This window comes from Canis lupus, chromosome 2, assembly GCF_003254725.2.
Source record: "Canis lupus dingo isolate Sandy chromosome 2, ASM325472v2, whole genome shotgun sequence".
Taxonomy (NCBI): domain Eukaryota; kingdom Metazoa; phylum Chordata; class Mammalia; order Carnivora; family Canidae; genus Canis; species Canis lupus.
Window position 1 is genome coordinate 63312300 of NC_064244.1, and position 13652 is coordinate 63325951.

General features: G+C 54.3%; 1 protein-coding gene across 1 annotated transcript in view; it reads right to left on the reverse strand.

Annotated features, from left to right (window-relative positions):
- NKD1 (NKD inhibitor of WNT signaling pathway 1) overlaps window positions 1-10711 on the reverse strand; it is an 84454-nt gene extending 73743 nt beyond the window's left edge. Inside the window, exons 1-3 of the mRNA XM_025447182.3 lie at window positions 10589-10711; window positions 10401-10433; window positions 9650-9783 (exon numbers count right to left, since the gene is read on the reverse strand). Of these exons, the coding sequence (XP_025302967.1) occupies window positions 9650-9783; window positions 10401-10433; window positions 10589-10613 (192 nt within the window). The 5' untranslated portion in view covers window positions 10614-10711. The remainder of the gene's footprint in view (window positions 1-9649; window positions 9784-10400; window positions 10434-10588) is intronic.
- Window positions 10712-13652: the final 2941 nt, after the last annotated feature.

A 13652-nucleotide genomic window follows, 5' to 3' on the forward strand; every position in this document is an offset into this window, starting at 1 on the left:
CGCTTCCCAGCTCTCCCTCGCCGGCCCCACCCTTGGATTTGCTGAGCCCGTCTCTCGTTGGCATAATACCAGGGCACGGCACACGGAAAAACCACGTGGAAAGCACGAGGCAGCCTTCACGCTCACGTGTACGCACAATCACCACTAACACACTCCTACCCACCAAAGTCTCGTCTCATGAGCCAGGGCACAACAGGCCAAATCTAGCTGCCTGGCTCCACCCAAAGAAACTATTTTCTAAAAGTTGTATTTGGTTGATGATTTTTTTTTTTTTTAATTAGAATGACTTCACACAAAAACCCAGATGGCTGAATTCTCTTAATGATCAAATGTGGCAACACCAGGGCCGCATTCCCACATGGTAACAATTGGCTGGGGCTGAGGGGTGCTGCCCCCTTGAGATAGGACGGGTGCCCCCCAGGGGCCCCCAGTCCCCACCCCCTCCTGAGTGTCTCCTGCCCAGCCTGCTGTGCTCATTAATAGGACTTCTCTGGCCCTTTAAACTTGAATCATCCTTTAAAGCCTCCTCACATGCCACCTCCTTCAGGAAGCATTCCCTGAATCTCCATAGTGTGGTGTTTCTTAAGGCTTTATAAGGTCAATAGCTAACTTGAATTGAGCGTTTACTTCTGTGCTAGGCAGTTATAACCATTTTACAGTTTGAGTCCCCATAACTGCTCATCCCCACTTTATAGATGAGGGAACTGAGGCCCAGAGTTGATTCTTCCATCACCCTCCACACCCCCATCCACCCCACCCCCCATGCTGCTCTGTGCCCCCAGAAGCTGACTCCCTTAGACCAATCTGCTGAAGCTTCCTGGTCTCTGGCTTCCAGCTTCAGCCAATAGGAGGCCCTAGCAGGAAACCAGAGGATACAAGGAGAAAAAGGTCGGGGTATTTCTCCCATCCCCGCTACGTTTGCACCATGTCTCTGACTATGGTTCATCTTCCATATCTACAGCTCCTGCCTGACCTTCCTCAGCTACAGTTCCTACAGGGATCCAAACCAAAAATATCCAACATTTCCTCCCCTGCCCTTTCTGCCCTGGGACGGTAACACCTCCCTGCCTCTGCCAGGGGCCAAGCAGTCCTTGGGTGCCTCAATACCCCATGAAGATTCTGTTAACCCTTCCCACACCTTTAGAAGTTATTTTAAACAATCTGGAGTACACTTGTTTCCTGCCAGACCCCTGGCTGACACAGAGGTTAGACACTATGCCCAAGGTCCCACAGTCAGAAAATTGAGCCACCGGGATTTGAACCCAGGATATTAGGCTCCAGAGTCCTTACTCTTTAAGAATCACGCTACACTGCCTTATGTACTTTTCTCCTTCTGGTCCTTTACCTGCTGGTGGCCTCCTCAAAGATCCCTTGGATGACCCCCAAGAGCCATAGTGCTATGTGTGGATCAATGCAGACATTCCAGAATCTCTCACTGAGCCCAGAAGATACAGTCACTTGATTCCTCTTTATCCTCCAAAGTATTTTTACAACTGAGAGCCCGTCCCCACATTCCTTCTTCCCAGGCACAAGAGCTACCCCACTTCTGTCCTGCTGGCCCCTCCCATAGGGCCTGCTACTTGTCTTCCCTCTAGACCAAGACAGAGGCCCATAGCATGGCTGAGAAGGCCCCCCAGGCCCAAACTGTGACCCCTTAGCCAAATGAACTTCAACCAGCATCTCAAACAAACTGCCCCCTTCATTACAGGGCTCTCTCACACACTGCTGGCCCATACAGCAGACACTCATAGTGCTATTACACGCCTCCCCCTCTTGCCTCCCTGCCACCCCTTCCCCAATTCACCTTTGGACTGAAATCACAGCTCCTCCAAGACCACCTCTGACCCAAAGCCAGTTGGCACTCCCTGCCCTAGATTCTCAGAGTTGCCTGAGTGTCCTCCAACATTCCCCTAACATTGTCTTCATTGTTCAGTATCCACCTGCCCAAACTATGAGCCAATCTAACGTGAATATCTATGCAAAAATCCAAAGTGAAAGATTGGCAAAACAAATAAAGCAACCTTTTTAAACAGCAGTGTCTTGTGACAAAGGAGCACTGAGATTAGGAATACAAAGAAGTTGAACACTAGGAAATCTAATGATGTAAATCAGGCATATAAATCATTTATTATATTAGCAAAGGATGACAACACCCCAACAGCATTTGACAAAACTCCATATTTATTCCTGCCTTCAAAAATATTAGCAAGCCAGGGGCTGGAAGAAGCTTTCTTAACTAGTTAAACAACAAACAGTTATTAAATAGTATGGGAGGTTCTAACCAATGCAATAAGATAAGAAAACAGGATGAAAGGCAAAGATGAACATTTAGTTCCACTGAACTCTTAAGTTTGGTGAGGGGGGAACTGTGCCAGATGGTTCACAGTTTCTACACCATCCTAAACACATGCAAATATCTGTGGAATGCACAGCCACCCAGATTATATCCATTCAATGTTCGCAAAGCACCCAGGACTCCTCCTTTGAGGTACGTATCACAACTTAAATTGCATCATTTGTTTTTAAAAATACTTCTCTTTTCCTACTAGAGTATAAACTCCATGAACACAGATACCATGCTCTACTGGCAGAGCAAATGTATACATGGCCTAAAATAGGTACTCAATATCTATTGCACAGACGTAGGAATGACTTGAATAAAATGCACCAATAGTTGTTAAATTATGATAAATCTTCTTCTCAGCTGGAAAACCCGAGGCCCAGAGAAGGGAAGTGATGCCACACCACTGGGAAGCCCCCCGCCAGGATCCCTGGGCTCTCTGAAAGGCCTCAGCCACACACAGGGCCACGCACACAGGGCACCGCCCACGTGGCTCAACAAGTAAGGAAAGTGAAGCTCAGACCAATTCCTCTAAGCAAACTCACACCCAGGGCACACCCGGGTGGGCAGAGCCGCCTCTCTGGGGCTAGGGATGACCCGTGGAGAGACCTGAGCTTTCCTCGCAAAGCCCTGTGACTGCTGCCCACATGGATAAACAGCCCCCTCGGCTTTCCCGTGAAGTTATCAAAGAATTACTTATGTCTCTGGAAATGCTTGTTTGGAAAAGGTCTCCACCCCACCTGGGCTTGGCAGGAGGGGCAGCATCCTCAGGCCTGCCCTTCGGGGAGTGATCAGGCTTTTCCTCCGGCCCCTGAAGGCTCTCGGCCATTCTTCATGTGGAGAGTCTGAAGCCAGCCATAAAGAAGCAGGCAGCCTCCCAGGATAAACGGAGCCCGGTGACATCAAAGACCGCCTTCCAGATTAAACAACTGAGGCCTTCAGCTCTCTCTGGCGTTTCTTCCAGGATATTCTGGGCTCCTGCCTCAGTTCTCCCTCAGATGGAATGGCAGATATTTTGTTTGTGAGAGTCTGAATTTTTTCCTTCCTCCGGGAGAGGGGGGGAGGGAGGAGGAGAGGAGAAGGAGGGGGGAGAGAGAGAGAGAGAGAGAGAGAGAGAGAGGAAGAGAAAGAATGTCTGAGAGACAAGAGCCACAAAAAGAACATGTGTGAGTGAAAAAGAAAGGAGAGTGAGGGAGCAGCCGGAAGCGCCTGCTTTGGAATCCAACAAGCAACCTAAAAATTCTAAAAGTTTCTAAACCAAAGCACACTGTGAACCTACAGCCAGCGAACGAGGCTGCAGGAACCCCCAAGCTGGGAGCTGAGGGGTGCCTGGCTCGCCGGTGCTAGCAGATCCCTTGGTGGGCCAGGGCACTGGCCCCTTGACTAGAGGGTCCCTTGGCGCTCCCTTTGCTCAGACACATCAGGTAACCCAAGGCAAGGGACCCTCTTCCCTCAGACACAGGCTCACAACAGTTCTCTGGGATTGGCTTGTCACTGCCTCTTACCCCCTAGCCCTTGAGGTGCCTCTTTCTGCCTTGAGCAACCAATTCCATCCCATCCCTCAGCGCCCCCCCCCCCCCCGCCAGACCCCAGCACAGCTGGGACCCTCCTCTCCCCCCAGGGTAGCCATCCCAACAGCCGTCCACGACCCTCCACATGAATCAGCTCTAAGGGACATGCTGCTGGCTGAGGTGGCACACTGACTACCCACCCTGCTCCTCCACCCCACACACCTGTCCAGGGGGACAGGTAGCTCAAACATGCCAAGAGCCACTAACACACAGGGCTTCTCAGAAAGCCTAAAGCACCAGGAAAGCTTTGTAGTCCCCACAGGCTGCAAGCCACCTGGGAGTCCATGCTCCCAACCCAACCAGCACCCAGTTCCCAAGGACGATGGCAAGGCTGGGGCCTCCATCAGCTCTTCCAGGCATGGATGCCAGCCTTCTCCTCCCACATCCTCTTCCTCAGGGCCTGTCAGGTTCCTGCTTCAGTGCCACCTTCACGCAGCTTCTCCCAGGGCCGGTAACGTGCCTATTTATGTGCTGGTTCCTTTGTCTCCTTTATTAGGCTAGGAGCCACAGGAGGATGGGGACCACAACCCCTTTATTTGTCACTGTATCCTCGATGCCTGGTACAGCTAGGGAGTTAATGATGAGTAACAACTCATTGTTGATCATAACTAACAACAGAGTGCCTGAGAGAAAAGGCCTACTCACACTCTTCCACCTGCCTGAGGAAGAGGATCTGGGAGAGAATGAGGCAGGGATGGTGGCCTAAGCTAGCTTCATTCATTCACTCACCCATTCAGGCAGCAAACACATCAGGCAGCGCCCACTACGTGCCCCGGGCTACCACAAGAGGAGATGTATTACTCAGAAAGTGATTCTTTTATTGCTGATGTGCCGGGTAGCTGTTTGAAGCCCTCACAGGGATAGTCTGTCCCTGAGGATGGTACTGGAGCTTCCCAGTGCTAGGAGCATCGTGGCCCACCCTCTCACCTCACTCCAGCCATCCCCACTAGGTGAGGGGAAGCAACATTCCCCTGAATTCTGGGACCCCGGGACACATGCCATGCTTGCTTCCTGGTTCAGCCTCTCCCCAGGCTTACTACAATTTGTAGTAAATGTGGAGGGGCTGTTTCTGAACGAGGGACTAGAACATGCATCGGCCTGACCCAGGGGAACTTCTTTCTCAGGGAAGAAAAGTTTCAAAGGCAGGATGAGATGCTCCTCGAGGCCTCCCAGAGACCACATCACAGAGATCCATTAAAGCCTTCAGAATATGACACCCTTGCCCACCACCCGCCCTCCTGAGAGACCCAACCCTATTAGAAGCCAGAAGCCCCATCTGGCACCTTGCCCAGCTCCCCCCCCCCCCCCCCCCCCCCGCCAACACCCAGGCTCTCCTCCCCACTCCCCCAGGATAAAGAAAGCTGCCAGGTAGGGCTAAGAGGCTGGCCCTGGGTGCCACAGGCAGAGACCCTCCATGGAGAACCCAAAGATGCCAGCAAGTGGAGGCCCAGATGCCTCCACCAGCCTCAAAGCAAATCATCTTTTAATTCTGAAAACACCAAATATTTAATTTATGCTTTACCTCAAATGTCAAGTCTACCTCCCGGCACATAGCTTCGAAACCACGTAAGGAGGCCTAACGCTTTCCATATGGTGAAGACATGGGGCCTTTTAATTGTGCCAACTGGTATCATTCAAGGGTGATTCCCCTGGAATCCGGCAACTCGGGCAGCAGCCGGGCCCAGAGCCAGCCTCCAATCTCATCGCCCAGGACCACACGTCCACGGGCTCTGACCCAGGCTGCGCCCTCCCAATCTTCCCCAAATGTCAAAATGCACTAGGTGCCCCCTAATCAATAAGCAACCCGCCTGGCGGCCACCATCAACCCACAGGCTTACCAGCACCACAGCTCTCAGCCCGACTCTTAAGGTAGCCCTGCCATAAAAGAACAGAAAAGCCAAACTGCAGGGACGGAGTGGGGTTGGGGGATTGGCCTTAAATCTGGTCCCACACATTCATGTAAGCACACGCAGGTACACACCACGCGAGCACACAGGCACCCGGGTTCTGCTTCTCCAAGGGCTAGGCCATCAGGCTCTCCCTGTCTACTCCACGGCTCCATTCCTCGACAAGCTTTTTGATTTCACCCATCCTATTATATGACATTTTTGTAGACCTGGTATTTCCAACTGGTTTTCTTGTGTAACTGCCATTACAGCTTCATGTTTACCTCTCCTCCTGCATCCCTTTGAGGTGATTATGCTTTATTCAAACTTCTAAGTGTTTAGCACACTGTTGTCTGATGTTTAAATCGTTCGCTTTACTGTTCTTCTCTCATAGTACTTGGACATGTCACATTTCTCATGAGTTTTCTCCTCTGAACACATGACTCCTTGAAGTTCCATCACACCCCACAGGGGGAGAGCAGAAGCCCTTAGCCTGTGTCCCTCCAAGCACGTCTATAGCATATGGCAGGGCAGGCGAAGGCGGGAAGCCTCTGGATTCATAATCTGGGCTCCTATCTCCCCCAGCCACCTCGGTAAACCTCCCAGTACCTTTCCCCCTTCTGAAATCTTTTTGAAGAATCATGTGCCATAACCCTGCCAGGGATGAGAATGTTACTATACCTGCCTCCCAGATGAGCTTAGGTACAATGGCTTATGCAAGGTGACAAGCTATAGTGCCAGAGCCTGACCTCATTTATTTTTGTACTCAGGATGGCAGGTGTAGGTTAGTGCCAGCAAGGTCACCCTCTCACATCCCAGGACCTTCCAAGCAACTGGGACCCACCCTGGACATTTACTAAGCTACTCAGGCCCAGTCAGGAAGGAAGAGGGCAAGCAGGGGCCCTTTCTGCTCCTACCTGGCCCACCACCCACCTCTTCCCCAAGTGCTCAGCAGCTGGTCAGCATGCCGCCTCTCTGGAAATTAGTAAGGGAGGCACCCTCTGGGCATATGCTCTAGCACAGGGCTTTGCTACACATGGCCCCCATTGTCTAGAAAGTGCTCCAGAGAAACAGAAAGACAGAGTCCACACCAACCGGCTGACAACTTTATAGGGCTATGAAGAGGAGTAAGATCATGTAAGCAAAGTGCTTGACATATACAGGCACTTAATATATAGCAATGTTCATCACAATAATAATAATGCCAGTTGGATGAACCCCTAATGTGCTTCCAGCCACTTTGGTGAAAGGCCAGGTGAAGAAGTAAAGACAGAGACCATCCTGGGCCTGGGGCTGGAGGGGGGCCCTGTCTGCCAGCCCCCAGAATCCAGCTGACTTTGGAGCCCACACCGTACATCCTGATGATCTATTGGAAGAGCCTGCAGCCACCCTTTCTGCGCTGCTGGGAATCACGGAAATTAAACTAGACAGGAGATTGCCCACTGCTGTCTCATTCACTATTTCTCCAGGTTTCCCAAACTGTGGACATTCCATTTCCACAGTCACAAATTTGACCGCTTGTACTTAATGTTTTTCTCAGAATCAACTTTCAACACTCTCTTTCAATTTAGCTCCATCCTAAGTGATAATATCCGTGAAATCGTGGGCTTGATGTCCTAGTTACTATCTTTCCTGGTAAAAGACATGCTTGACTATTAAGATAACAAACATTCCTCCAGGCAACACCTGAAATCGGTGCACATGTCCCCACCAAGCAGCGCCACACCCTGGGCTTCCCCTGACCTCTCCTAGGGTGAACTGCCATCCCCACCCCTGTGGGTTTGGTGGCTGGGCCAGAGCTGGTAGAAACTTGGGTGCCTGGGTCCCAGTCACCAAGCAGAACTCCCCAAGGAGCAGAGGGCCCCTCCTCTTACTACCTTGGATGGCAGGGCCCACCCTCCACCACCTAACATATGTCACACTGATGGCTCCATGTCTCACATCTTCAAAAGTGCTTTGAACAAAGGTTAATGAACCCTCAGTGTTTCTCTGAGAGACGAGTTGAGGAAACAAGGCAAGCACCACCCCATGCTGTCCTCAGCTGGGGGAAGAAACTAAGCAACAAGATTCCATGACTTCACCAAAGCCACAGACTTAAGCTGGGGCCCCCTCCCCACCCTCCCTCATTTCCCCCAATGGCAACTTTTACTGGCTCACATTCCTCTTGCTGGGAATACTACTATTTAATTAAAAACGACAGACTTTTGTTTTCCTCTCCTTCCTTCCTCCTCCCTCCCATCCTCCAGGACTGGATGCCAAGGAGACCCACCAAAAACATGCGGGTAACATTTGTTATGGCTTTGAAGATAAAAGTCAATTGAAGTAAGCCCTCGCTTGTATTTCAAGTTTCCCCTAAAGCATGGAGCAAGCTGCCTGGCAGTTGAGGAAAGGAAAAAAAAAAAAAGGAAAAAAAAGAAGGGACTGCAAATAAATGTCATTCTGCAGGAATACTTTGTAAAAATAAACAGGCTGAAAAAACCCAAAACTTGATTAATGGAAATCCACTCAGTTGGCCTCTGTCTTGAGCTGCAAATGCATTTGTTCATATGGCTAAATCGGATCATTTTCACTAGGCTTTAAATAAGTAAGTAGATCAAAAACTATAAATGGTGGGGGAAGAAAGGGAAGTTTATAGTTCTCTTTCTAAAGGGCCCCAACCGCAGTGCCCCCCACCCACCAAGGTTTGACCTTTACAAGGGGACGGCAGCTCCAATTCCAGCCCAGCCAACAGATGAAGAAAAATGAAGAGAAAGCCCCCAGCTAAGGGAGGCGGTGGAGGAGGAGATGGGGGCTTCTCCCAGACGCAGAGATTATTTCATACATGCACAAGAGTGCATGTAAGTCACAGGCCCACCTCCCAACTGCAACCAACCCAGGTGCCACCTCCCAAACACACACACACACACACACACACACACACTCACATCTGAAAACTCCACAGGCCCCTCCCTCCCTAGCCCATGGACAAGACCAAAGAACTAACCAGACCTGAGACTCAGTCCGTTCCCCTCGAAGTTAAAAAAAAAAAATTAAATGTCACATCAAAAAGTTGATTCATCCTTTGATCCTTGGCTTGCTCGAGTTCCACGCAGACCATCTGAAAGCCCCGTGCAGAGTTCCAGAGCTCATTGGACATCTGTGAGCACCAGTCCCAGGCCAAGAGCTGGGGCTGGACTCACTCCCCTGTCGCATCTACTGCTCCCCCCAACCCCCAACCTCAGGAACAACTCCAATCTCAGTGACCCACTGGGGTAAGGCTCAGGGCAGGCCCTGGCTACAGCAGCAGGAGACCCTCTCTCTCCCTGTGGGCCCAGTGAAGGGCTCTACCAGATTTCAGAGTCCCCCAGGCTCTGCTACCCACATCACAGCCCCTTCTACTAGGGTTCCTGGGCAGATGGTACCGATGAATGCCACAGACACTTGGAACACATGTGGAGGCCAGTACAGTCCCACCCTCCACCCAGACACCCCTACATGCTTTCCCTGTCTTCCTAGCACCCCCCTCCAAACCCACCCTTTAATGCTGGCCACAGAAACAGGGTAGAAATCAGAGCAGGCCCCCAAATCCCTCCAGCACAGACGAGCTTCCCCACAGACTGGAGCTGCACCACGGCCTGCCTCATCTAGGACCTTTCCCTCCCCAGACAGCCCTCTACCCCCAGCTGGACGGGAGACTGACACCTGAGCCACCTCTCAGGTTCCCCAAGACAGGAGGGGTACCTACGGGGTGGGGCAGGGGCGGCTAAGAAGGGACTTCTGGACTTAGAAGCTGTGCCAAGAGGGTGCTAAAAGTTGGGGCGGGTGGGCAGGGAGACCCGCCTCTGGGGCCGAAAGGTAGGTGGGGAGCGTACCCGGGTTCCTCTGCCAACGGTGCCCGCTGCCCGCAGCTGTCGGGGTCCAGAGCTCCCGCCCGGGCAGCGCTGCCTCCCGATCCACTCCTCGATGCCTTTCCGAGCCCAGGCGGCGCTCACCGCGAAGCTGTCACCTGGGGCGGGGAAGACAAGACGCCCCTGAGTCTGGCCCCTGGGCCGAAAGTTACCCGAGAGGGGAGGGAGAGAGTGGGCGCGGCGGAGGCAGCGGGGCACCATCCGAGATAGGGACGCAGGTCGCCGGGAGAGAGGGGTTCGGCGGAGACCCAGCGGGGAGCGCGAAGGGGGAGCAGCACCCCGGAGGAAAGGTCTGCCGACCAGAAGGGCAGGAGCCAGGGGGCAGGACTGCGGAGGTCTGGGGTGAGGGTCCGAGGGCCGGTGCAGTGAGCACGGGATGAGGGGAAGAGGGGCGCAGGGGGCGCCGGAGCCCAGATCTCGGGAGACGGGGGTGAGGCCGGGAAGCCTGGGGCAAGCTCTCGGGGAAGGGGTTAGAAGTCTGAGGAGGGGGCGCAGGGAGCGCGGAGGGCGGGGGCCGCGGAGGGAGGGGTGCGGGTCGGGAGAGGGCCCAGGACGGCGAGGAGGGGTAGGTGGGGCAGGAAGGGGGCGCGGAGGCTGCCCCCGCAGCGGGTCTGTGGGCTGGTGGCGGAGTTGGGGGCGGGGGAGGGGGCCTGGGGATAAGAGCCCGCGGGCGAGGCCAGTCCGTCCTTCCCCCGTCCGTGCCCCGCGCGCCTACCTTCCGGGCTCTCCCTGCGCTTGCACACGGCGGCTGCAGGCACATCGCGCGCGGCGGCGGCGGCGGCGGCGGCGGGAGCCGGAAAGAAAGGAGAGGCAGAGAGTTAGCGGTCGCGGGGGCGCGGGCGAGGGCGCGGGCGAGGGCGAGGGCGGCCGGGGCCAGGGGCCGGCGCGGGCGGGGACACTGACCCGGCTTGGAGTGAAGTTTCCCCATGCTGGGGGCGCGGCGGGCGGCGGCGTCCCTAAGCCATGCGCCCGGCCCGCGGGGCCCGCGGCTCCCCCGGCTCCCCCGGCTCCCGAGCCGCGCCTGGCTCTCCTCCCCCGGAGCAGCCCCGCGCCGAGCCGAGCCCGAGGCGGCGCCGGGACGCGCTCCTGCCGCCGTCGCCGCGGCCCGACTGACGCCGGGGCGCGCCGAGCCCCCAGCCCGCCGCCGCGGCCCGCGCCTCCCCGCGCGCCCATTGGCCGGGCGCGGCGCATCAAAGGCGAGGCGGGCCGCGGAGGGGGCGGGGCGGGGGCGGGGCGGGGGCGGGGCGGGGCCGCGGGGCGGGGCCAGGCGGCGAGGGGCGGACACAGCGCCCCCCTCCAGGCCGCGGGCTCCAGTCCCGCGCGGGGGGCTGCGGGGCCGGGGGGTGGCCGGGAGGTCGGGGCCGGGGGGCCGCGAGGGGGAGAGGGCCCTTGGCGGTAGGCGTCCTGGGAGGACACGCCCCGGGGTCCCGTCTCCTCTAGATGGGCCTCTGCTCCCGCTAACAGCCCTGCACCTTCCCTCCGCTCGGCTTCCTCGAAGAGCGCTGGGCAGGACTCCGGCTCCAGCTCACAGGTGACGGGACTGAGGTCGAGAGAGGAGACGCGGCGGGGGCGCGGGGGTCGGCTGCACTGCCCCTTCCCGATCCTACCAGGACCTGACTTTTGCAGAAAGTGTTCGCTCGTTACTCGCCCGGTGCCCGTGCCCGTGCCCGTGCCCGTGCCCCCGCCCCCGCCCCCACCGCCCACAGCACCCCGCTCCGCCCCTCTGCGTTGTGATTTGGGAGTCCGAGAGGAGCCCGCACCGCGCCTGCAGCCGTTTCTGGGCCCAGCCCACTCCTGGCGGCTGCGAGCGTCCGAAAGCCACGAGTTGCCAGCCAATCGCTCGCAGGCCTCACGCCGGGGGCCCGTGGGTGCCCTCCCGGGGTCGGGGCGCGCTGCCAGCTGCGCGGCCCGGAAGGGGGTAACCGCTGGGTCTTTGATCTTCCTCGGTTTCCGCTCCCCGCTGCAGCTCGCCAGACCCAAGGGCTTGTTTGTTTTGTCTGGGGAAGTCTCTGCGGAGGGGAGGGCGACATCAAGGGGTTCCACCCCACCTTTGTGGATCTCAAGGAGAATGCCTGCTCTGCTGGGACACCGTGGGCCTGTTAAGTTCGGCCTGGTACCCAGCAGCCCCGGCGTGGGAAAAGAAAGCCCTGTGCTAAGTGTGAGCACACGGCTATTACCCTGGGACTGAGTTCTCTGCAAGCCTCAGTTTTGTGGTCTGTAAAATGGAGGCTCAAGTCTGCCCTTCCTGCCAGCTCCTTGCAGCAGCATTGCCCAAGAAAGACAATGTGAGTGACATGCATAAGCCTAAGTTTGCTAGTAGCCACATTTTTTTTAAGTAAAAAGAAACAGGGATTAGAGTAAGACTCATCAAGATGAGCACTGAGTAGTGAACAGAAGTGTTGAATCACTGTATTGTACACCTGAAACTAACACAGCACTGTGTGTTAATTATACTTCAATAAAGAAATTTAAACGAAAACTAAAAAATTTTAGAAGCTTATAAGAACACTAAAAGAAATAACATATAGGCCATCTCCCTCTTCAACATAGAAAAAAAGTAAGAAGAAACAGATGAAATGAATAATATATTTTATTTAACCAAAACACCAAAAATATTATAATTTCAACATATAATGAGATATTTTACATTCTTTGTGTTGCACTAATTGTTTGAAATCTGGTGTGTACTTGCCACTTAGTGCACATCTCCACCCAGACTAGCCACATCACGAGAGATCAATAGCCGTGTGTGGCTGGTGGCCACTGCGTTGGGCATCAACATATCTCAAAAGGACATTGGGAGCTGCAGGGGCCTCGAGTCATCAATCTCTTACAATGTCTTACTCAACAATGTCTCAACAGTGCCTTACTTCCATCATCCAAACTTCATTTCTCACACACCCTCTCCAGTGAAAACAAAGGCTAATCTTACAAGCAGGTATATTGATGCCAGTAACAGGCTGCTTTCATTTGAGGAGTGCTGGGACTCTCCAGAATATTGTCATTGTCCATTTTATGTTGCACTCCTTTAGCCCGGACCTACTACATGCCAGGCATCATCCTAAAGGGTGGCTAGCCCTCACAACCACTCTCTGATGCAGGCTTGTACTTGTTTTACAAAGAAAGGAAACCACTATGCTCAGAGAGGTGAAGTCACTTGTCCAAGGTCACACAGCTAGCCAGTGGCCTGGTAAGAAACTGAACCCAAGCCTGTTGATCCGATCGGCCGGGCTGCTTTAACGGCGTGAGGCTGCTGCCCAACACAGTCTCAAACCCACACCCCACCATTAGAGAGAGTCCCTCATCTGGAAACAGATATTGAGGAAGTGCCAGTTCTGTGACAAACACTGTTTTAGGGACTTACAATACATCAGGGAACAAAACAATCCCTATTCTCACTGAGCTCCCCACTCTACCAGGAGGAAGTCAGACAAGAAACAATACACTCAGCAAATGGGCCCATAGTGCACCAAGTCAGAAGGCAACACAAGCTATGCCCTGGCTCTTAACCGAGGGCAGTTGGTACCCTCATGGGACATTTGACAATGTCTGAGGGTCGCAAGTAGAGGGCTGCCACTAAACATCCTACAATGCACAGGACAGCCCTCCAAAACAAAACACTATCCAGCCAAAACATCAATACCACCAAAGTGAGGCCACTACCACCCACCGTCCCCCCTCCAAGCTGTAGGAAAATGAAAAGACAGAGCAGGATAACGGGAGTCAGGAGTAGGAGGGAGGTGGGGGGAGCGGTTTGAGAGTCTGATTCAGAGCAGGAGCTCTCCTGCAACCCCTCCAAAGGAAATGGCATTCAGTCGGGGTTGCTGTTGGTCTGTCTCACCCGCTACCCCCCACCGGTGCCAGGGTGCCTCAAAATCAAAGCAAAACTCTGAGCGTTCTTTCTCACAGTACTCAAAAAGTTGGTTACTTCCTTAAACCGGTCATGGCTTTCTTCTTTCATGAGAAA